Here is a 24,786-nt window from a genome sequence, read left to right as displayed (position 1 = left end):
GCCAGCTTTTAATGTCGACTGTGCAATGCTTATGTCATTGAGTCGGCGTACTGGCAGTCTATAATCTAGACTGTAGCCTGCTTCTCAACTTACCTGTGCGTACTGCTGCTCTTTAATTTACACTTATTTATGCTTATTTCTTGAATGCATTTCTATTGTTTCGATTGCTCACGTCACGCTATTTACTCATACGTAGTACTGCAATACTGATAGCTCTACCATCATCGGGGATTGCTGTGCACGTCGATGTGTGTGTGTGAGTCGATGTGTGTGTGTTTGAGTCCATATGTGTGTGCGTGTAGGTCCATGCTTGTGCTTAAGTTCATGTGTGTGTCTGGCTTTTTCGAACGGACAACGCCCGATGTGTGTGTGTATGTCGAAGTGTTTGTGTGTGTGTGTCAGTCCAAGTGTGCGTGTCAGTCCATTTGTGTGTGTGTATCAGTCGCTCTGTGTGTGTGTGTTAGTCAATGTGTGTGTGTTAGTCCATGTGTGTGCATGGCTCCATCTGAGTGGGTAAGTCAATGTGCGCTTGTGTGTCTATGTGTGTCAGTCGATGTGTGTGTGTACGTCGATGTGTATTTGTGTGTCAGTGCATATGTGTATGTGTTAGTCCACATGTTGGTGTCAGTCCATACATGTGTGTGTGTGTGTCACTCGATGTGTGTGTAAGTCAATGCGTGTGTGTGAGTCGATATGTGTGTGTTAATCCATGTGTGTGTATCTAAAGTAGATGTCTGTGTGTCACAGTCCATATGTGTATGTGTGTGTAGGGCAATGTGTGTGTGAGTCCACATATGTCTGTGTGTGAGTCCATGTGTTTGTGTGTGTGAGTCGATATGTCTGTGTGTGTCAGTCCATGGGCGTGTGTGTTAGTCGCTTTGTGTGCGTGGCTCCATGTGAGTCAGTGTAAGTCCATTTCTTTGCGTGTCTGTAGGTACATGTGTGCGTGTGAATGAATGTGTGTGCTTTATTGACCTGGTCAAGGTCTATGATACTATCAGTAGGCCTGGCCTCTGGGTCGTTCGTCCTGCTTGCAGAGTCCTTCACCCTCTGCTCACGATCATTAAGGACCTTCGTGATGGTGAGCGGCCCCGCGTCAAACTACATGGCCGTCAGTCAGAGCCATTCCCTCTACACCTTGGGGTGTGACAGGGATGTCCTCTGGCTCCCACATTATTTAACATATCTTTTGACCACGTAGTTCGTGAGGCCTTCAATGGCTGTACCGGAGGAATTACCATATGGTACAGATACAATAGGAGGCTGATCGATGCCCGGGTGCGGTCAAGGGATGGCTCCCTATTGCTCAACCATGTTAAGTATGCCGATGCTCTGGTGATTGCTGCTCACTCAGAGAAGGAGTTAGAGGCACTGCTGCTGAACCTGGAGCTTGCACTAAGAAGTGGGGCCTTACCATCAGCCCCACCAAAACTAAGCATCTGCCTGGGTATTTTGTACCATCGGACAATCCACCCCCACTATTCACAATTGGTGAACAGGCAGTTGCGCAGAGATTGGAGAGATTCCCATACCTGGCCAGTGTGCTCATGACCGGCTCCGGTTTAACAGCAGAGGTCTCATTCTAAATCAGTCGAGCGCCATTATCTTTTCATTGGCTGTGTTACGCTGTCTGGAAGCTACCTGGTCTCTCGTTCCGCATGAAGCTCCAGGTCTTCTCGGCCACGGTCATTCCCTCTCTTCTCTAGGCTTGAGAAACGTGCACCCCTCTAATGGAGCATCTTTGCCGGTAAGAAACATTTAGGCTGGCCTGCTAACGATCCATCCTGGGTTTAACCATATGTGTGTGTGTGTGCGTCTAAGTCGATGTGTTTCTATGTGTGTAGGTCGATGTCTGTGTGTAAGTCAATGTGTGTGTCTGCCTTTTTCGCCCGGGCAACACCGGGGACTTACCGCTAGTGGTTCTATATGAGTCTCTGAGTCTCTTTGGGTCTCTATGGTTCTATATGAGTCTCTGAGTCTCTGTGTCTCTATGGGTCTATATGAGTCTCTGGAACTCTGTGGTTCTCTATGATTCTATATGAGTATCTGGGTCTCTGCAAGTCTCTGTGGGTCTCGACGAGTCTCTGGGTCTCTATGGTTCTATATGAGTCTCTGTGCGTCTCTATGGTTTTTATATCTGTCTCTGCGGGTCTCTATAGTTATATATGGGGCTTCGTCCACGGTATACCACAGGTATCTCTATATATAAAATTGCAAATCTGTCTGTCTGTCCGTCTGTCTGTGTGTGTGTCTGTGTATCGGACCATACGCAGTTTCATTGGACGAAATGTCAGGGATTTGCGAGACACGATTGGTCCGGCGGTTGCCCCTGGCAACGGGTAGCGACGCATTCGCCGCGGGGTGGACGCCATTTTTAATTCCCGTTAAAAATAGGCGCACGCATTAACACGCGACTCTGAGGTAAATTCATCAAAGTTTCACGTCCTCTTCACTCCTCCCCCCCACCACAATGTGTGCAATTACTATTATAGGGTCGGTAGATTATAAAATTATAGTGATTAGACAGTATTATTGTAGCGCGGGGGGGGGGGGGGGGAACGGCCCCCGTACCCAGCCTCAGCCGGGTGGGCAATTTAGGCGAGGCCGGAGGCTCTGCACGGTACTAGGCTTCGACACCCACCACGCGACTCTGAGGTAAATTCATCAAAGTTTCACGTCCTCTTCACTCCCCCGCCACCCCAATGTGTGCAATTACTATTATAGGGTCGGTAGATAATTAAATTATAGCGATTAGACAGTATTATTGTAGCGCGGGGGGGGGGGGGGGGGGAACGGCCCCGGTACCCAGCCTCAGCCGGGTGGGCAATTTAGGCGAGGCCGGAGGCTCTGCACGGTACTAGGCCTCGACACCCCACCACACAATAGGCCGTACATATTACTGCACAGCGGCCGAGGAGATCGTGGCTGGGGGGGGGGGGGGGGGGCAGGGGTAGCAGCCCATCTGTGTATATATGTAAGGTTATTAAGAAATATATTTTTCACCCGGGCAACGCCGGGTACTTATGCTAGTAATTGTGTAAAGGAGTAGTATGACGACGTGACGTCATGAGCGCTGTGAGGCGCGATGACGTCATGTCATGGGGGATACTTTAGGCGGGACCCCGTGATGAAAGCGGGGTCGTTGTGGGAGACCGGGATGCAGAGCATCTAAAAGCAGGTCTCTCCTGCTCGTGACAGGACGGTGTTGGCTGATCCCCCGTCCGGTTCTACGAGTAGGAGAGCCAAAGATATAGCCAGGGGTAGGGCTCTAAGAAGGCTGTAAGAGCCAGCTAAGGTTACGTGGGGTGCTGCTCTCCTCGGTCGGGCTGTGTTGGCTGAACCCCAGTCCCGACTCGAGTGAGAGAGCCCAAGAGATAGCCGAGGCTAGGACCAGCTAGAGCCCGAGGTCCGAGTGAAGGACCGAGTGTAGGGCCACCTATCTCTGGTGTAAACCGTTATCGTTTTTGTTAATAAACTGGCGCAAGCCCTTACTAAAAGTTGCGTCTTGTAATGAATAAAAAAAACCCAGGAAAAACTCATCACTGAAAGAATGAAAAATTATCAATTGTGTCATGTTTCAGGCCCATATATGGTGTAATTTGGCCATGGATTTGCCCATATAATGTAAAACTGTAACGGGAATCGACGTATTGTTTGATGATCCAACGCTCAATTTAAAATGGCAATCGAATGATTTCTAACAATAAAGAGCATCGATCGAGCACCGATTGAGTGGTGTTCAAGCTATGGGATTTTGAGTATGTCTCTGTGATCAAGCATGGCTCGAGCGTGGATCAAGCTGATATATGTGGAATACCTGTGTGTATGTGATTGAGCATAGATCGAGCGTGGATCAAGCTGAGATATTTTTAATGCAAATGTTTACATCGTTAAAGCGATTCCTGTCGCGCGATTTCCGGATCGAAACCAACGATTCGTGGATCGCACCACGAATAGACAATTCGTGGATTAAAAAGCCACCACGTGATGCTGATTGGCTTCCCTATGCGTGAACAAAACTTATCATTCATTCTGTCATTTTATCGTTTTACAGCCGCCCCTGATAGAGACCCATGGATAAGTAGGTAGGAGGTGAAGGGGGTGGGTTGGAGAGAGTGAAAGGGGAGTGAAGGGATGAAGAAGAGGGTTCGAGGATTGGGTTGGGAGTGGGTGGAGTTTGTGCGTTCACCCACTTCTCCACGCCGAAGTTCCACCCTCCGATGGCGAGGAGGAACTTGAGATCAGGGTACCTGCCACAAAGAAGATCGGCAAACAGCAAACAACAGCAGTGTCAGTGTCAGTAGCAGAATTATGATTGGGGAAATAATGATAATCATGTTTGCTGCTGAAGATTGTGGTAATCATGCTACTGCTGATGCCACTGATGATGCTGATGAATGATGATTTGCAATGATTGATGTCCCTCCCTCCCTCCTCCTGCCCTCCCTCTCTCCAATCCCTCCCTCTCCTCCATCTCCTACCTCCCTACCATCCCTCCCTCTCCTCCCTCCCTCCCTCCCCACCCTCCCTCCCTCTCCTCCATCTCCAAGCTCATTCTCCTCCCTTCCTTCCTCTCCTCGCTCCCTTCCTACATCTCCTCCCTCTCCTCCTGTCCTCCCTCTCCTCCCTTCTTCCCTGCCCCTCCCTTCACTCCCGATCTTCCTCCCTCATTTTCTCCCTTTCCTCCCCTCCCTTCCTCCCTCCCTCTCCTCCCTCCCTCCTTGCCCCTCCCTCCCAACCCTCCCTCCACTCCCTCCATCCTTCCCTATCCTCCCTCCCCTCCCTTACTCCCTCTCCTCCACTCCCTCCCACCCTTCTTCCCTCCCTCCTTTCCTCCCTCTCCCCCCTCCCTCCTTTCCCCTCACTCCCAAACCTCCCACCACTCCCTCCACTCCCTCTCTCCTTCCCTCTCCTTCCTCTCCTACCTCCCTCCCTCGCTCCCTTTCCTCCCTCTCCTCCCTCCCCACCCCTCCCCTCCCGCCCACACTCCACTCACTTCAGCTTGATCGTTTTCATGGTGTTGTTGAACGTCTCCAGGTCGTTCTGCTGAGTGGTGATCACTTGAAATTTCTCGTCGAATCCGGCGAAGGCATAGATGATGTGCGTGCACAGGGTGGCGTCGACTTTGTCCATGGTGAAGCGGCCAATGCCTAGGCGGTGCTGGGACCAGTTGGTGAAGTAGCAGACGCGCTTGTACTCGGTCGCGGTGCCTGGGAGGGTAGAATGAGGGGGGAAGTAGGGGGAGGGGGGGGGAGTCCGTTAGCCCTCGATAATGGTCATCATCATGGTCACCGCCATCGTCATGGATACAGTCATCGTCATGGTCACAGTCATTACCGCTACCATCACTCTAATCGTCGTCATCACCACAGTCATCGTCATGGTCACCGCCGTCGTCATTGTTACAGTCATTGTCACAGTCATCGTCATGGTCACCGCCATAGTCATTGTCACAGTCATCGTCATGGTCACCGCCATAGTCATTGTCACAGTCATCGTCATCGTCACAGTCATTGTCATGGTAACCACCATCGTCACTGCGATCGCCACAGTCATCATCATGGTCACCGCCATCGTCATTGTCAAAGTCATCGTCATGCTAATTCATCGTCATCGCCGCATGGCTCTCCAAACCTCCGAGCGAAAGCTGCAGTAAACCTCATTCTCTAACTTGGAATGTTGTGAACGATGGGAGTCGGCCTTTCGCTTTCTGTGAACCAGCTGGAACAACTCCTCCATAAGCCAGGGTCTCTGGGGAGGTCTGCACGACATACTCAGGATCTCTGTGGAGGTCTGGACTGCATACCGAGCATCTCTGGGGAGGTCTGGATGCATACCCAGGGTCTCTGGTGAGGTCTGAATGCATACCCAGCGTCTCTGGTGAGGTCTGGACTGGATACCCAGGGCATCTGGTGAGGTCTGGAATGGATACCCAGCGTCTCTGGCGAGGTCTGGACTGCATACCAAGCGTCTTTGGGGAGGTCTGGACTTCATAACCCGGGATCTCTGTGGAGGTCTGGACTGCATACCCAGGGTCTCTGTGGAGATCTGCACTCATATCCAATGCAAGGGGGGGGGGGGGCAATGCCAACTCCAGGTGCAAGCGATGATTAAATTCTCACTTACAACTTTCAATAGCTATCTGAGACCAGGTCACTGTGGGTTTGAATGGGGTCCTGGGTGTACTCTCATGACCGGAGTGGAAGAATGTCAAGCACATCTTACAGATGACAAGTCGATGGTCAGAGGGCAGATCAGCTCCATGATAGGTCCTGATGTCAAGGAAATGGGCCCGCATGCGCTGTTCCGTCACTATATAGTTCAGCGGATATTCTTACTTGGACCCATCCATGATGTTGTGTGGATGCGCCGATGTCGGAACAGCGTGTTGGTAATTACAAGCCCATGGGCTGCACAGAAGTCTAGCAGCCTCCTACCGTTAGGAGCGCCACTGTGGCTCGGAGATGTTTACTACCTCGCATGGTATAGAGGAGGTCGTGGGTTCGATCCCGACTCTAACGGCTGCTGCGTATTTGCAGTTTCTATGTCTCTCTCTCTTCCCCCGTGGTCGCGTGGATTTTTCTCCATATAGAATATTTGTCTGCTGCTATAAATATCTACATGGTCAGCCACTTCGTTCAGCTGTAATTTAGGCAGGTCGCTTGTGAAAAAATGATCGTGTTTGAGATAACAAAGAGTGGTGGGGTTGTTGTTGTTGTTGAAAGCGGTGGTGGTGTTGTTGTTATGGTGACAAGGGGACAAGTGGGAGTGGTTAAGGAGGGGTAGGAGTAGTGATCGGGGTTGGGGTAGTGGTAGGGATAGTGATAGGGGTACTGATAGGAGCAATGATAGGACTAGTGGTAGCCGGTGGACTGGCTCTGGCTCCTGAAACAGGGGGTGACTGTTCTTCTGAACAAAATAATGAAGGGGGTGTGGGAGCGTGACGGTGAGGTGTGTGAAGCTGTAAGCCCCAGGCTACTGTGAGCTCACCTCTCCATCAATAAGAGGCGAGGAGTGGTGGTTGTTACTTATGCCCGCACCGAAAGACGAACATCAGTTGAGGGATGCAGGCAAGGCCGATTAGCCAGACGCCTTCTATGAACTCCTGTCACAGGTGCTAGCTAAAGTGGCCCCTCGTGATAGTCATCTTGTTGGGTGACTTTAATGCCCGAGTGGGTCATGGCGCTGGCACCTGGTCTGGAGTGATTGGTTAGGTATGGGCCAGATCAGCTCAATAATAACTATCAACTGGCAACACACGATATCTCAACCAAGTGGCTTATAATCATCACGTGGAAACGTATTGAAGCCAAATGGTAAAAGCACATGTTTATTAAATGTGGAGGGAAATAACTGGAGGACCCAGAGAAAATTCTGCACGACCACGGGGAGAGAGAGATAGAGACGTATACAGCAGGTATCAGGGTCGGGATCGAACCCACGACCTCCTGCATACCAGGCGAGGTAGTTAACATCTCATCAGGATCGGGATCGAACCCACGACCTCCTGCATACCAGGCGAGGTAGTTAACATCTCATCAGGATCGGGATCGAACCCACGACCTCCTGCATACCAGGCGAGGTAGTTAACATCTCATCAGGATCGGGATTGAACCCACGACCTTTTCCATACCAGGCGAGGTAGTTAACATCTCATCAGGGTCGGGATCGAACCTACAACCTCCTGCATATCAGGCGATGTAGTTAACATCTCATCAGGATCGGGATTGAATCCGCAATCTCCTGTCCACCAGGAGAGGTAGTTAATATCTCATCAAGGTCGGGATGGAACCCACGACCTCCTGTCCACCAGGCGAGGTAGTTAACTTCTCATCAGGGTCGGACCCGGGAAGATCATAGAGCAGCGACTGTCCATACCTTCGGTGAACACGATGAAGCTTCCAGCCACCAGGCCTGCACGCCACACAAAGACAAAGATCCCCCGTGTAGCCTTAACAGACTGTTGGGGCATGTGTTGTTAGCGAGTAGCGGCAGTGCCTAAGAAGAAGGATGGACATCTCAATGTATATCTCTGAATATTTATGCATCTCTATGTATATCTACTACTTTCTATGTACATCTCTGAGTCTCGGAGTCTCCATATATCTCTGTATTTCTATGACTCTCTATTAGTCTCTATGCATCTATATGAGTCTCTATGTATATCTCTGAATCTCTATGCGTATCTTTATATGTCTGGGTATCTCTATGTACAGTATATGAATGCGTCTCTATCAATCTCTACGTATCTCTATTAGTTGCTATACATCTATATGAGTCTCTGTATATCTCTGAATTTTTATGTATCTGTTTGTATCTTCTCTATGAGTCTATGTGTATCTATGCATCCCTATGAGTCTCCACGTGTCTCTATGAGTATCTTTGAGTAAGCATCTATATATATGAGACTCTATATGTCTCTATGTAGATCTCTAAGTCTTTATATATACAACTCTATGAATCTCTATGAGTCTCTATGTATCTCTCCATATCTATATAAGTCTATATGTACATCTATGATTCTCTACGTAACTCTATGAGTCTCTATGGATATATCTACGTCGCTATGTATCTCTGAGTCCCTATGTATATCTAGGAGTCTCGATGCCTCTCTACGTATCTCAATGTATCTCCATGTGTCTCTATGTATCTCGTTGTATATCGATGAGTCCATATTTATCTCTATGAGTCTCTATATACATCTCTGACTATCTGACTATGTGACACCAGGCATCTGGGTGTAGCTGTAGCGGAGTAGCTGTAGCTGTAGCAGAGTAGCTATAGCTGGCTATGAGACACCAGGCATATGGGTGTAGCTGTAGCGGAGTAGCTGTAGCTGGCTATGAGACACCAGGCATCTGGGTGTAGCTGTAGCGGAGTAGCTGTAGCTGGCTATGAGACACCAGGCATCTGGGTGTAGCTGTAGCGGAGTAGCTGCAGCAGGCTGTGAGACACCAGGCATCTAGGTGTAGCTGTAGCGGAGTAGCTGATCGGGTGATGTCACTCACACAGGAGGAACAGATGCGGTATCGTCCCCATGTCTCCGCAAGTTGCTTCCTGCAAAGGAGAATCGAAATCAATGGTTAGGCGTCCCCTACCCACACCCTATGTGCCTCTGGGCTCTGCGTGGAGACGATGGTGTACACCCCTTCGTCCCACCATTGGCTCACCCACCTACAAACTGGCCCAATATCTTGCAGTCATTCACTGGTAAGACCACCTCTTCTGTACTTAGCTCACCTGGTATTGTCAATTAAGGACATCTCTCTGTCCCCAGGTGATTTGGCTCGTTAGTTTAGATGTAGTTTCTTTGTTCACCAAAGTTCATGTGCCCAATACCATTGCAATCATTGAAGATTTTGTCCAACAATGATTGCATGCTGATGTACTGGCCCTGGTGAGACACTGCCTTATCAATACATACTTCACCTGGAATTGAACATTCTACAAACAAATTGAAGGCACCCCAATGGGTTCTTCCTTATCTCCGGTTGTTGCCTATATTTTAATGGAAAAATTTGAGATGGATACCATCCAGGTATCCACGCTATGCCCATCCTTGTGGAAGAGGTACGTGGATCACACATTTGTCATCTGGCCACATGGCCGACCAGCTCTGAACCAATTCCTCAACCACATCAATTTCATACACTCAGAGAGACATGGCCAAATTCACTATTGAAGGTAAATCATAGAAAACACAAATTAAGGTCGGGCACGTAAGTTACAACTACTTTGTTTAATCAAACCCTATGCATGTAATACATTCCTGCGGAGGGAGCTGGTAGGAACGTTGGGTTGCTCGGTCAATGGCCAGGGTCAACGGCGGCGTGGTGTATTCCGCAAATATGCCCGACTGTGAGGGCGGGCATAAGCCGGCGTGAGTAGGTTAAACGTTGAGTTTTATAAGGGCACCACGGGGTGACCAGCTCCTACCCACCCAGCCCCACCCCTCCCACCCCACCCCACACCCAGCCCCACCCTCCCTCCCCACCCAGCCCCTCCCAACCTCTCCCCACCCAGCCCCTCCCCACCCTCCCCACCCAGCCCCACCCCACCCTTCCCTCCCCACCCAGCTCATCCCTGCACGACGGACACAATAATCCCCTGTGGGCTGGTGTAACCAGGAGGTTCATACCAATATTAACATTATGCACTTTTTTAACGATTGAGAGACAAAGGGGTGCAAGGCTGCAGTAAAGCTTTAACAACCACTGCATTGGAGTCGTTGGCTGCCGCTATAAATGTCGACATGATGAGAATGATGATAAGCCACTTTGCTGAGCTGCTATCCTTTGTGATGGCCAAGTCGCTTCTGAAGAAGAAGTTACACAGCTCTGTTGGTCGCTGTGTGATGATTCTGTGGGTATTTATGTAACGAGTATGAGGGTCTCTGTGTGATGAGTCGATGGGTCTCTGTGTGATGAGTCTTTGGGTCCCTGTGTGATGAGATTATAGGTCTCTGTATGATGAGTCTATGGGTCTCTGTGTGATGAGTCTATATGTCTCTGTGTGATGATTCTGTGGGTATCTATGTGATTAGTCTATGGGTCTCTGTATGATGAGTCTGTGGGTCTCTGTGTGATGAGTCTATGGGTCTCTGTGTGATGAGTCTATGGGTCTCTGTGTGAAGAGTCGATGGGTATCTGTGTGATGAGTCTATGAATCTCTGTGTGATGAGTCTATGGGTCTCTGTGTGAGTCTATGGGTATGTGTGTGAGTCTATTGGTCTCTGTGTGATGAGTCTAGGGGTCTCTGTGTGATGAGTTTGTAGGTCTTTGTGTGATGAGTCTATGAGTATCTGTATAATGAGTCTATGGGTATCTGTGTGGCGAGTCTATGGGTTTGTCTATGATGAGTATATGGGTCTTTGTATGATTAGTCTTTGGGTCTCTGTGTGATGAGTATCTGGGTCTCTGTGTGATGAGTCTATGGGTCTCAAATACACCCAAAACATATTAGTCTATGTTTTGGGTGTTTTTATATTTTAAGTGATTTGTTGACCTTTCCTATACTTTGCACTCCCATCGTGTAAAACGTCGTAAACGGGAAACCGCCCATAACCTACAGAAGTTGATTTTCCACCCCGATATATTTAACAAACTAAATCGGAGCGAATCGTCGAACAATCGACAGAGTAACTGTTAAATCACTTATCATCCGCAATTTAAGACGTAATTACCTAAGCTCCTAAAAGCCACACACTTATTGAAATCAAAGGCACTGCCACTAATAACGTGCTCACGATTACACACGCGGTGGTGTCTGCCTGTGTCTACAATTACATTGACACGAATGAGGTTAAACACACAGAAAGACAAAGATCCCCCGCGTAGCCTCTAACAGACTGTTGGGGAAAGTGCTGTTAGCGAGCACCTATGAAGGCCAACATTATGGCACACGAGGGGGTGGGTGGCCAGCACCACGCCCGGCCGCCTTTGTCTCCCCAGGGGTGATGTTTCACACAGCGCACCGGGTACTGAGTCGACCCAGGGGAGGCTGAGATGACCTAGGGGAGGCCCAGGACCGGTTCAGATCATCGCTATCACTGCTGCTATTGGTGGTGGCCTTGAGCGAGAATCGAACACGGGTGGTCGCCGGGTTCGTCGAAGCGCAGTTCAGCAGAGCGCTAACCGCTGCACCACCACTCCCCACGGGTTACGAACATACACACTTGTGGTCAAACTGGATCTCGGCTCCACAGATGACGATTATTGTAATCATCATTATTTTAATCTATCCACTTAATCTCTCACGAACGTCGAACGCTCAGAAATGTCACTTGCCAAGCACCTCGCGGAACTCAAATGCTGATGAGCGACAGCTCCGTGACATAGAGTGGCCCCGCGTGGGTGGATGGCGGATGGGTGATTGGGTCGTCGAGTGGCTGGTTGGATGAGTGGATGGGTGAATGGGTGGTAGGGTGGATGGGTGGTAGGGTGGATGGGTTGTTGGGTGAATGGATGGATAAGTGGCTGGGTGGATGGGTAGATGGGTGGTTGGTTAGATGGGTGGTTGGGTGGATGATTGTATAAGTGGTTCGGCGGATGGGTGGATGGGTGGTTGGGTGGATGGGTGGTTGAGTGTATGGGTGACTGAGTGGTTAGGTGGATGGGTGTGTATCTGTGTGTACGTGTATGTCTGGAGAGCGGTAGCGTAGCGGTGAGTGCTGTGCTACGAGCCCGGCCACCCGAGTTCGATTCCCGCTCACGGCCAACCACCAGTGACGATTATCTGGAACGCTCCTGGGCCTCCCTAAGTCAACTCAGCCTGTCGGGCGGTGTGTCGAAAACATCGCCACTGGGGAGACAAAGGCAGCCAGGCGTGGTGCTGGCCACCCACCCCCTCGTGTGCCACAGTGCCGGCCTTCGTAGGTGCTGCTCACTAGCAGCATCTTTGTCTTTTGCGTGGTCAACCTCATTCGTGCCAATGTAATTGTACACACACCGCCACCGCGCGTGTGATTATGAGCACGTAGCGGCAATGCCTTTGATGTCAATAAGTGTGGCTTTTAGGAGCTTACGTAATTACATTTTCAATTACGGACAACGTCTTCTTGGTTCTTTCGGTAAAGTCACGTAGAAGGAAAATATTAAAATAATAAAAATTAAACATAGTAAAATAATTCTCACGACGTTTCGGCCACAACGCAAGCAGCCGTCTTCAGGTGGAGAATAGGTCTGTCGAGAAGGCAGACCTGTCGAGAAGGCAGATCTATCGAGAAGGCAGACCTGTTCTCCACCTGAAGACGGCTGCTTGCGTTGCGGCCGAAACGTCGTGAGAATTATTTTTTCACGTTTTATTTTTATTATTTTATTATTTTCCTTCTACGTGATGACTTTACCGAAAGAACCAAGAAGATGAATCCCTGCAGTCACGAAAGCTTTAAATCGAAAAATTACGGACAACGTATTAGATAAGTGATTTGACGTGGCTGAGTATATTGTTCGACGACACGCTCCGATTTAGTTTGTTAAATATATCGGGGAGGAAAATCAAACTTCTGTAGGTTACGGGCGGTCTGACGTTTACGACGTTTTATATCAGAATCAGTCATTTAGACGGCAGGAGGTATCTGATGAGCTGTGAAGCTTTTTAGTCACAGATGGTCCAGTAAGCGGCACGCGGTTAGAACGTTACAACAGTAACCAATACGGACACAGGATGGGAGTGAAAAGTATAGGTAAGGTATCATGGGACCTCCTTTGCCAGTACCAAAATATACTAATAGGGTTTTTCCCCTTTTTTCGACCAGATGACTTTTGGCGTCATCTGGTCGAACACCATATAAGACTAGGCTCCAAAGAAAGCTGTCTCTGGTGTGGACCAATCAGTTTCGAAGACAATGCATGAATTATCAGAGTATTGTTTTTTGTTTGCATTTGACTGCAAGTATTGTGGTTAATGTAAGCATGATTCCTTGCAAAAGGTGTCAGTTTTGTTGCTATAAAACAGCGGAAAACCCCTATTAGTATACGTAAGGTAAACAAACCAATTACAATATAAATTAACCTAAACCAGAGACTCACACAGATACCCATAGACTCATCATACAGAGGCCCAGAGACACATCACACAGAGACCCACAGACTCATCATACAGAGACCCGTAGACTCATCACACAGAGATCCACAGACTCACCACACAAGAGACCCATTCACTCATCAGACAGAGACTCACAGACGCATCACACAGAGACCCGTAGACTCATCACACAATACACACAAACACACATACATTCAGACATACAACTGAACCATCCCACATCCTATCAGACAAAGCCTACTAATGTAATGATCAACGTATGTTTCTGAAGTGAACTGGCCAACCACAAATTATAGCTCATCAAACGTTGGGTTTATCATTTGGACATTGATAGCAGCAGCAACAACATCACTATTACACTAATAATCATCCATAAATGAGATGTATTTTGGGTTAAATCTCTGTAAATATAGATGTTGTGTCGTTAAACCCACCAACACTCGACACCACAGCTAATTAATTAAGGGTTTGTGCCCAAGGAAGTTACTTAGTTCAGCACTAACCGGTTGTGTGTTGGAGATTTTAACCCATAGCAAAATGTACAATTATCTCCAGCACACAGATAACCCGTGTGAAAAATAAGAATAGGTTCATACCCTTTCTGGCAATAAAACAGGAGTTGTGTAAAGATGGTCAAACACCAAATAGATTAAACCTTTAGCAAGGAATGCAGTCTGTGCACTAACCACACAGTGTTTGTGATGAACATGCAAACACACATGGCTCTGATAGTAATATTACATGTATTGCTTTTCAAACGGATTGCCCTATAACAGAGTACTCGTCTCACCACTCGCGTCATACCAGAGAACAACGCCCAAAGGCGAACGGTACAAGGGAAATGCCACACGTAGCAGAGCCACATTCATCTCCGGATGAGCAGCAGCTACATCATGGGATTCCTTTTTGCCAGTGTAAACGTATGAATAATAAGAATGAGTGTTTTCCCCTTTCTGGCAGTAATACAACAAGAGTTGTGTTAAGATGTTCAAACACCAAATGGATTATAGCTTTTGCAAGGCATTAAGTCTCTGCATTAACCACACAGTACTTGCGGTGAAGATGCAAACTTACATGGCTCTCATACTCCCCCCTCTCTTACCTATATAGCCTCTTGTCACAGCAGCCCTTTTGCCCACTTCAGCAATTGTTTCTTGCTGTGGTTGTCCCACCTGATAACGGACGCTTGTGTTGCGCCCGAAACGTCGTGATTTAATTTATTTTATTTTATACCTACGTGACTTTACCGAAAGAACCAAAGAGTATGGATCCCTGAAGTCACGAAAACTTCAAATCTAGATTACTATCTACGTGACTTTACCGAAAGACCCAACAAATATGAATTCCTGTAGTCACAAAAGTCAAGATTTAGTTGCATACCTGTCAACCCATACGGTTTAGTTTAACACGTAGACTTTCGTGACCAATATCATTCCATCCATAACACAGGTTATTCTTTTAGGTTAGATCGCTGAAATATAGAATTTGCCCCTGCTCTCCAGGTCGCAGGGTCAAATGTTTCCAAAGACCGGGGGGCTATGGGTGGATGTTTGACAGAAGTACCGTGGCTAAGGACTTCGGATGTCCTTTCTAAAACCATCAACGACAAACCTGTCAACCCCTAATCAGTGCCCTACCTTATTGCAGACCAATTCAGACCTTATTAGTGACCCCGTGCCCTTTAAAAATCTCAACGTTCATCCTACAAAGTCCCATCACAAGGGAGAAACACAAACAAATAAAAAAAAAATTCTTATTTTTTTGCCCGTATTGAAACGGCTGTCAACAGTGTGAAACTGAAAACTCAATTTCTCCTGTACAAAAATACGGTTAAACCGTATGGGTTGACAGGTATACTTCAACATTGGAGTCTATGAGAGGCTTTAACATTGGAGTCTATGGGAGATTTTAAGATTGGAGTTTATGGGAGACTTCAACATTGGAGTCTATGGGAGACTTTAACATTGTAGTCTACGGGAGATTTTAACATTGGGGTCTATGGGAGACTTTAACATTGGAGTCTATGGGAGACTTTAACATTGGAGTATATGGGAGATTTTAACATTTGAGTCTATGGGAGCGTTTAACATTGGGGTCTATGGGAGATTTTATTTTTGGAGTCTATGGGAGACTTTAACATTGGAGTTTATGGGAGACTTCAAAATACCTGTCAACCCCTAATCAGTGCCCTACCTTATTACAGACCTATTCAGACCTTATTGGTAACCCCGTGCCCTTTATAAATCTCAACGTTCATCCTGCAACGTTCCATAACAAGGGAGAAACACAAATATATATATATATTTATTAAAAGAATACAGGATAAACCGTATGGTCCATAAGACATTTTTTGGGTTAGATCGCGTAAATATTTGAGAAAATTACGTATAGAAACCCACAGAGACTCACAACAGATGCAGAGAGACTCATACAGACATATAGAGACTCATAGAGAACCCATTAGATACACATAGATACATATAGACTCAGAGACCCATAGAGGCACACAGAGACACGTAGATATATGGACTCATAGAGACTCATAGAGAACCCACAGAGACACATAGATACATAGAAACTCATAGAGACTCGTAGAGAATCACAGATACCGACAGATACCTCGAGGGACCCACAGGGACATAGATACCCATATATACAGGGACTCAGATACTCATAGAGACTCACAGAGCCCGACAGAGACACATATATACATAGAGACCCACAGAGACACATACCAGATGCAGAGAGACCCATAGAAACACATAGAAACATAGAGACCCACAGACACATAGAGACCCATAGAGACATAGAGACCCATAGAGACATATCAGATACATAGTAATACATAGAGATTCATAGCGACCCATAGAGACACACATATAGAAACAGATCCATAGAGACTCATACATACATAGAGGTTCATAGACTCACAGAAACCCATAACGCGTTATAAATACCCACAGAGGCACAAAACGACCCATATAGACCCACAGCCATATACAGATACCCATAGAGACACATAGAGACACAGAGACACAGAGAGAAGGCAGAGACACAGAGACACAGAGACAAGGCAGCTACACAGAGACACAGAGAGAAGGCAGAGACACAGAGACACAGAGACACAGAGACACAGAGAGAAGGCAGAGACACAGAGACACAGAGAGAAGGCAGAGACACCGAGACACAGAGACAAGGCAGCTACACAGAGACACAGAGACACAGAGACAAGGCAGAGTCACAGAGAAACGAGTCCACAGTTGCTCCGCTCACCTGTGGACGCTCGGAAGATCTGGGGAGCGCTGCGCGTGGTGGGATGGGATGGGGAGAGAGATGGGGAGAGATGGAGGAGGGTTGGTCCTCTGGTCTCTGCCGGAGTAGCCGATGCAACGCCGCCTTTTAAATTCACCCCGGGGGTGTGGGGGGCCGCGTGAAGAGAGGAGGGGAGAGGTTTGGGGACTCGGGGGACCCAATCAGAGGCCTTCCTTCCCTCCCTCCCTCGAAGACTCCGCAGCCATCCATCAGCACCCCAACAAGACAAAGATGACCCAGGTAGCCTCTAACAGAGTGTTGTGGGCAAGTGTTGCTAGTAACGAGCAACACCTATACACACACAGAGACAAAGATTCCCCGTGCAGCCTCATACAGACTGTCGGGGCAAGTGCTGTTAGTAGCGAGCAGCCAGCAGCACCGATGAAGGCTACCGGCACTGTGGCACACGAGGGGGTGGGTGGCCAGCACCACGCCCGGCCGCCTTTGTCTCCCCAGTGGCGATGTGTACACACCGAACCAGGTACTCATTTGAGTCTGAGTCGACCTAGGGGAGGCCCAGGACCAGTTCAGATAATCGTCACTAGTGCAGCCACACAGAGACACACACAGAGACACACACAGAGACACACACACAGTTACACAGAGACACACACACACACAGAGACACACACAGAGACACACAGTTACACAGAGACACACACACAGAGACACACACACACAAACACACGGAGACACACACACAGACACACAGAGATACACATGCAAAGATCCCACGTATAGCCTGAACATACTGTTGGGGCAAGTGCAGAGATGCACACAGAGATACACAGACCAATGCCAATACAGCCGCAAAGTGGCGGTGACGGCGCTTGTGCCAGGCTAGGTGCACCTTGAGGCCACGTTATGTGTCGAAGGCTCGCTGCTGGCAGGTCACGCGACAGACTCTGCAGGTGCCACATGGGTTGACTGCTGTGCCAGGCTAGGTGCAGGAGGAGGAGGTCACGGGACAGACCCTGCAGGTGCCACATTAGTTGACTGCTGTGCCAGGCTAGGTGCAGAAGGAGGAGGAGGAGGTCACGGGACAGACCCTGCAGGTGTCTATGGGTTGACTGATGTGCCAGGCTAGGTGCAGGAGGAGGAGGTCACGGGACAGACCCTGCAGGTGCCACATGAGTTGACTGCTGTGCCAGGCTAGGTGCAGGAGGAGGAGGTCACGGGACAGACCCTGCAGGTGCCACATGAGTTGACTGCTGTGCCAGGCTAGGTGCAGGAGGAGGAGGAGGTCACGGGACAGACCCTGCAAGTGTCTATGGGTTGACTGCTGTGCCAGGCTAGGTGCAGGAGGAGGAGGTCACGGGACAGACCCTGCAGGTGCCACATGAGTTGACTGCTGTGCCAGGCTAGGTGCAGGAGGAGGAGGTCACGGGACAGACCCTGCAGGTGCCACATGAGTTGACTGCTGTGCCAGGCTAGGTGCAGGAGGAGGTCACGGGACAGACCCTGCAAGTGTCTATGGGTTGACTGCTGTGCCAGGCTATGTGCAGGAGGAGGAGGAGGTCACGGGACAGACCCTGCAGGTGTCTATGGGTTGACTGCTGTGCCAGGCTAGGTGCAGGAGGAGGAGGTCACGGGACATACCCTGCAGGTGCCACATGAGTTGACTGCTGTGCCAGGCTAGGTGCAGGAGGAGGAGGTCACGGGACAGACCCTGCAGGTGCCACATGAGTTGACTGCTGTGCCAGGCTAGGTGCAGGAGGAGGAGGAGGTCACGGGACAGACCCTGCAGGTGTCTATGGGTTGACTGCTGTGCCAGGCTAGGTGCAGGAGGAGGTCACGGGACAGACCCTGCAGGTGTCTATGGGTTGACTGCTGTGCCAGGCTAGGTGCAGGAGGAGGAGGTCACGGGACAGATCCTGCAGGTGCCACATGAGTTGACTGCTGTGTCAGGCTAGGTGCAGGAGGAGGAGGAGGTCACGGGACAGACCCTGCAGGTGTCTATGGGTTGACTGCTGTGCCAGGCTAGGTGCAGGAGGAGGAGGTCACGGGACAGACCCTGCAGGTGCCACATGAGTCGACTGCTGTGCCAGGCTAGGTGCAGGAGGAGGAGGAGGTCACAGGACAGACCCTGCAGGTGTCTATGGATTGACTGCTGTGCCAGGCTAGGTGCAGGAGGAGGAGGTCACGGGACAAACCCTGCAGGTGTCTATGGGATGACTGCTGTGCCAGGCTAGGTGCAGGACTTCAGATGTTTACTACTGAACACCGCTGCACAAGATACTCATTTGAGGCTGAGTCGACATAGGGGAGGCCCAGGTTACGGTTTGTTCAAATAATCGCTATCACTGAGGGGTGGTGGTGGCCGTGAGCGGGAAATCGAACTCGGGTCTCCAGCCGGGTCCGCTCCCCATATCACCATCCCCACCCTCCCCCCACCGCTTCCATAGTTAGCAAGCTCCTATTTGTGTCTTGGTCGCGACGGGGGATGAAGTTTCCCGGCCGCCTTTGTCTCCCCCAAGTAAAATGGCTCAGATCACACAATGCGCCGCGTTACTAACGTCCGCGGTGTGGTGACGGCGGCGGTGGTGTACTCTTTGGTTCTTTCGGTAAAGTCACGTAGGTATAACATAAATTAAATCACGACGTTTCGGGCGCAACATAAGCGTCCGTCATCAGGTGGGACAACCACAACAATAAACAATTGCTGAAGTGGGCAAAAAGGCTGCTGTAACAAGAGGCTATATAGGTAAGAGAGGGGGGAGGAGCCAGGGAGGAGAGATAGAGAGGGGGGTGTGGGGTAGGGGAGTTGAGTGCTGCAAGTTAGAGGGATTACAGGGCGAACAAGGCACGAGCACGACAAAATCCCGGGGGGGGGGGGGGGGGGAGAAGTGAGCGGGGCTGGGAGAGGCTGAAGAAACTGGAGATGTGGATATTAAGACAACACCATAAAGCAGTTAAGGTTTTACCTGGTTAATAACATCTTTCCAATGATTGCTCAATTTGTATCCATCTTCTCGGTTGAAGTTATGAAGGTGGTGGTGGTTTAGCTCTGCGCTGTGCTGCCAACCTAACAGAGGCACCAGTTCGATTCCACCACCGACACCAGGTGACGATCATCTGAACCCATTCCTGGGGGCCCCTCTCTCCCCTAGGTCGACTCAGCCTTAAATGAGTTACCCGGTGCGATGCGTAGTAAACGTCGCCACCGGAGGGAGACAAAGGCGGCCGGGCGTGGTGCTGGCCAGTCCCAACCCCCCCCCTCGTGTGCCACATTGCTGGGCCCTTCAAACGTGCTGCTCACTAGCAGCACTTGCTCCGACAGTCTGCTAACAGGCTACACGGGGGATCTTTGTCATTGCCGTGGAGTGAGAGGGAGGTCAGAACGAACCCGGCGACCCCCGAGTTCGATTCCCGCTGACGGGCACCACCAGTAACGTTTATCTGAACCGGTACACGTAGCCTCTCCTAGGTCGACTCAGCCTCAAATGAGTTACCCGGTGTAGTGGTGTGGAGTAAACATCGCCACTAGTGAAACAAATTCAACAATATTTAAGCTTAAACTATTTTTATTCTTACACGTGTGACCAACAAGGTCTGACTTGGTCTGTAATAAGATAGGCACTGATAACGGGTTGACAGGTATGCACTCACCCACTCACTCGGTCATTCACTCACTCACCCACTCATCAACTCACGCACCGATCAACCCACTCACTCATCCACTCACTCACTCATCCACTCACTTATTCACCCACTCATTCACACTTATTCACCCACTCACTTACTCGTCCACACACTCAGTTAATCACGCACTCATCCACTCAATCACCCACTCACTCATCCACTCACTGATGCACCCACTCACTCGCTCAAAGCACTCACTCACCCATCCACTCACCCACCCACTCACTCTCTCAAAGCATTCACCCAATCATCCACTCACTCACTCTACCACTAAATCACTCATCCAACAACAACCACCATTCGCCACTAAGTGGTGGTGACGCCACCACAGGCACTTGTGCTAGGCGATGTGCACTTTAAGGCCACTTGGAGTGCCATGGGTTGACTGAGATGACTGGCCGATGAACCACCTGTGCCCTCTACAGTCCCAACTTGCTCTGTTTTAGCCATCTGGCGCTCCGCTCGTTGCTTGAGCGTCGCTCCACTGCCCTCCGTTGTTGCTGGAGGGCGACTGTCTCCAACTGCCAAGTAGCAGCGTCTTTCACGAGCCTCATCCACAGAGGCTGATCTTGACACCGCTGATTGCAGTCATCTGCAAGTCGACTCAGCTCCACATCCTCTTGTAACACATCACTCCATCTCCTCTCTAGCCTATGGCGTGCCCATTTAGCTCCTTCAATCTGGCTGACCAGAAGTTCTTTGGGCATGCGGTGGCTGGGCATCCTGGCTACATGACGCAGCCAATGCAGCCTTGCCTGCCGGATGAGCTCACTAATGAGGCTGTGTCCAAATCTCTCGAGGATTTGTGAGCTCATCGCACAGTCCATCCTGGTTAAGCCTGGGATGGATCGTAGGCAGGCCAGCCTGAATATTTCTAACCAGAGAAGAGGCTCCATTATAGAGTTCTACGTTTCAAAAGCATAGAGAAGGGAGGGCATGACCGTGGCTGAAAAGACCTGAAGCTTCGTGTGGAGCAACAGACCAGGTAACTGCTACACAGCGTTACGCAACCGATCAAAAGATAACGCCGCTCGACTGATTCGGAGTGATACCTCTGATGTCAAACCGGAGCTGGTCATAAGCACGCTTCCCAGGTATGCGGAACTCTCTACTTTCTCCACAACTATTCCCGTCACCAATCGGGAGTTGAGAGGGTGGAGTGTTTGGTGACACAAAATACCCAGGCAGGTGCTCAGTTCTGGTGGGGCTGATGGTAAGGCCCCACCTCTAAGTGGAACGCTCCAAGTTCAGCAGCAGCGGCTCCAACTCCTCCTCTGAGTGAGCATCAATCACCAGATCATCAGCATACGTAACATGATAAACCAATAGGGAGCCATCCTTCGACCCCACCTTGGCATCAATTAGCCTCCTATTGTATCTGTACCATATGGAGATTCCTCCGTTCCAGCCATTGAAGGTTTCACGAACTATGTGGTTGGAAAAAAAAGTGAACAGGGAATGGCTCCAACTCCTGGCCACGTAGCTTGCCCACCATCATGAAGGTTCTTAATTATTTTGAGCAGAGAGTGAGTGACTCCGAAAGCACGATGAACAACCTACAGCCCAGCCCTATTGATGGTATCATAGGCCTTAACCAGGTCAAATACAGATATGTAGGTCCTGTTGGAATTCCCTACACCTCGGCTATCGTAGAAGAACAGATAATATGGCATTTGTACAGGACCGCCCTTTCCTGAAACCACATTGGGGCTCCGCAAGCCTCTCCTCAAGGTTCCTGGCAAGGCGATGTTGAATAATCCTTTCCAGGACCTTTCCCGGCACACTGAGGAGGGAGATGCCCCTGTAGTTGTTACAGTCTGTGCGGTCCCCCTTCTTAAAGAGCGGGACCAGTTGAGTGGGTAAGTGGGTGTGCGAGAGGGTGCCTCTCGCACACCCACTTACCCACTCACAAACCCACTCACAAACCCACTCACACACTCAACCACCCACTCACACCCACTCACCCATTTACCTAATCACCCAACCACTCGCACACCCACTCACACACACTCAACTATTCACACACCCACTTACTCACTCACAAACTCGCAGCAGTAGTATATTTACAGGTTAATGAACAGCAGACGCAGTAATAAGCAGGGCAGCCCAGTCGATTATGACCGCTCGGCTATCAACACGGTTCCCCCTGTGCGCGAATTGCCTCTGCACGGGAACGTTGGCGCTGCAGTTAGCGCGTCGCACTGCGCTAACCAACTCGGCAGCAGAGACCCGAGTTCGATCTTGGCTCACAACCAAACATCAGTGACGGTGAATATTTTAATCCGGTCCTGGCTCCCCTCTTGGTCGACTTAGCCACAAATTTGTATCTGGAGCGGTGTGTATACAACATCAGCCCAGGGGTAGAGACTGGCTGTGTTGCTCGCCACATCACCCCCTCGTGTGCCACCGTGCCGGCCATCATAACAGCACTTTCCCCAACAGTCTCTTAGAGGCTACATGGGGAACTTTGTTTTTGTCTATGTGGGGAGCGGTGGCGCAGTGGATAGACCGCTGCCTCCCCCCCTTTCCCCCTTAATGAACCCAGGCTAACCACCTGAGGTCGATCCGAATACGTGGTATAATGCGTGAACGTCAGTTCTGGGGAGAGAGAGACAAAGGCGGCTGGGCGTGGTTCCGAGGGCCTGAGTCCTGTGCGGTGTCCGTGTGCGAGTGTGTATATAACACCAGCAACTGGGGGAGACAAAGGCGACCGGGCGTGGTGCTGGTCTATAGGCGCTGCTCGTCACTAACATCACTTGTCCCCAACAGCCTGCGAAGGCTATACGAGGTGGGGATCTTTGTCTTTGGTATGAGCATGGATCCCACAGACGAGATAATAGGCGCTTAATCATTGCCAGGAGCTAATCATTCACAGTCTCTCGAATGAACATCAAAGCCAAGACAAAGATGTCCCAGATGGTATTCAACATGGCTGTGTGGAAGGCAAGTGCTGAACTAAACTATAAAAAAAAATGTTTACCATGTAAGGCGCCACTGAGCTGATTAGCTCTTTTTCAGAAGCGACCTCTGGATGTCGCAAATGATAGCTCAAAGAAGTTAGTGGCTAATATTAATGCTGAGCATTTCTTAGACGTCTTTGGGGAAGGAAACCCCCTCAGCTCAACCAGTATCACAGGCTGCTGAGCCTCAAATATTGAAGAATGTAGCCGCTATTAGTGAGTGGTTTGCTCAAGTGCCATCTGTTCAGGAAGTGTGAAGGGCGATCCGGAGCTAGGAACCAGGTGAAGTGCCGGGAAGATATGACCTTTCAAGTGACATGCTGAGGAAGGGTGGCGTTTGTGTGCAGACTGCCTATATGACATCATAATAACAGTCTGGACGAGTTCCGCAGGATGATAGGATGCCCTGGCGGCCCCCCTCTGTAATAAGGGAGACTGCACCAGACTGTAACAACAACAGGAACATCTTCCTCCTCAGCGTGCCGAAAAGCTCCTGGCAAGGATTATTCAACATCGCCTTGCAAGGCACACTGAGAGGCTTCGGAGCCCCATTGTGGTATGAGGCCAGAAGAGGTGTAGAGAGTTTCAACTGGCCCTACAAATCTGCTTCATTGACCTGGTCATGATTAGAATAACATTAATAGGCAGGGCTAGGTTATTGTTCGTGCTTTTGAGTCCCAGATCACCTGCTCATGATCATAAAGGACGGACCTTCAATGATGCATGGCAGGGTGTAAGCGCCATTTCACTTCACCTTGGGGTTGCTGCAAGGATGTCCTCTGGCTCCCACATTATTTTAAATTATCTTCAACCACGTAGTTCGAGAGGCTTACCATGACTGTACCAGTGGAACTTCCATCGGGTACAGAGACATAGGAGGCTGATTGATGTCCAGTTTCGGTAAAGGGATGGCTCTCTATTGGTCAACCATGTTTTGTATGCCGATGATCTGGTGATTGCTGCCCACTCTGAGAAGGAGTTGGAGGCACTGCTGCTGAACCTGGAGCGTGCCACTAAGAGATGGACCTTACCATCAACCCCACAAAAAACAAAGGACATATCTCGGTATTTTAGGTCATCAAATGCTTCAATCCATCAACTCCCCATGAGTGATGGGACAGTTGTGGAGAGAGAGAAAGAAGTTTATGTGAATATAAATGTGTCGTTTAAGCCGCCACCACCCAACACACCCAATTCGTAAGATTTGTCACTGAAACAAAACATGGCAATTAGTTACTAGTTCATCACACCGGTTGTGCATTTACAATGCGAGTACCGTAACGTTCGCTGGTAATTACAACCAGCCTCATCAGGCGGACAGCCAGAA

At 49.6% G+C, this 24,786-nt stretch overlaps 1 protein-coding gene across 1 annotated transcript in view; it reads right to left on the bottom strand.

The window, feature by feature from the left end:
* LOC133359759 (chitotriosidase-1-like) overlaps positions 1-16,919 on the bottom strand; it is a 44,544-nt gene extending 27,625 nt beyond the window's left edge. Inside the window, exons 1-5 of the mRNA XM_061578290.1 lie at positions 16,819-16,919; positions 9,009-9,057; positions 7,879-7,914; positions 4,997-5,210; positions 4,194-4,250 (exon numbers count right to left, since the gene is read on the bottom strand). Coding sequence (XP_061434274.1) covers positions 4,194-4,250; positions 4,997-5,210; positions 7,879-7,914; positions 9,009-9,039 — 338 coding nt within the window. The 5' untranslated portion in view covers positions 9,040-9,057; positions 16,819-16,919. The remainder of the gene's footprint in view (positions 1-4,193; positions 4,251-4,996; positions 5,211-7,878; positions 7,915-9,008; positions 9,058-16,818) is intronic.
* Positions 16,920-24,786: the final 7,867 nt, after the last annotated feature.

This window comes from Lethenteron reissneri, chromosome 66 (genome assembly GCF_015708825.2).
Source record: "Lethenteron reissneri isolate LAM-NWPU_2019-01 chromosome 66, ASM1570882v1, whole genome shotgun sequence".
In the NCBI taxonomy this organism is placed as follows: domain Eukaryota; kingdom Metazoa; phylum Chordata; class Hyperoartia; order Petromyzontiformes; family Petromyzontidae; genus Lethenteron; species Lethenteron reissneri.
The sequence above is the reverse complement of the archived record's forward strand: the minus strand, read 5'-3'. Positions and strand labels throughout refer to the sequence as shown.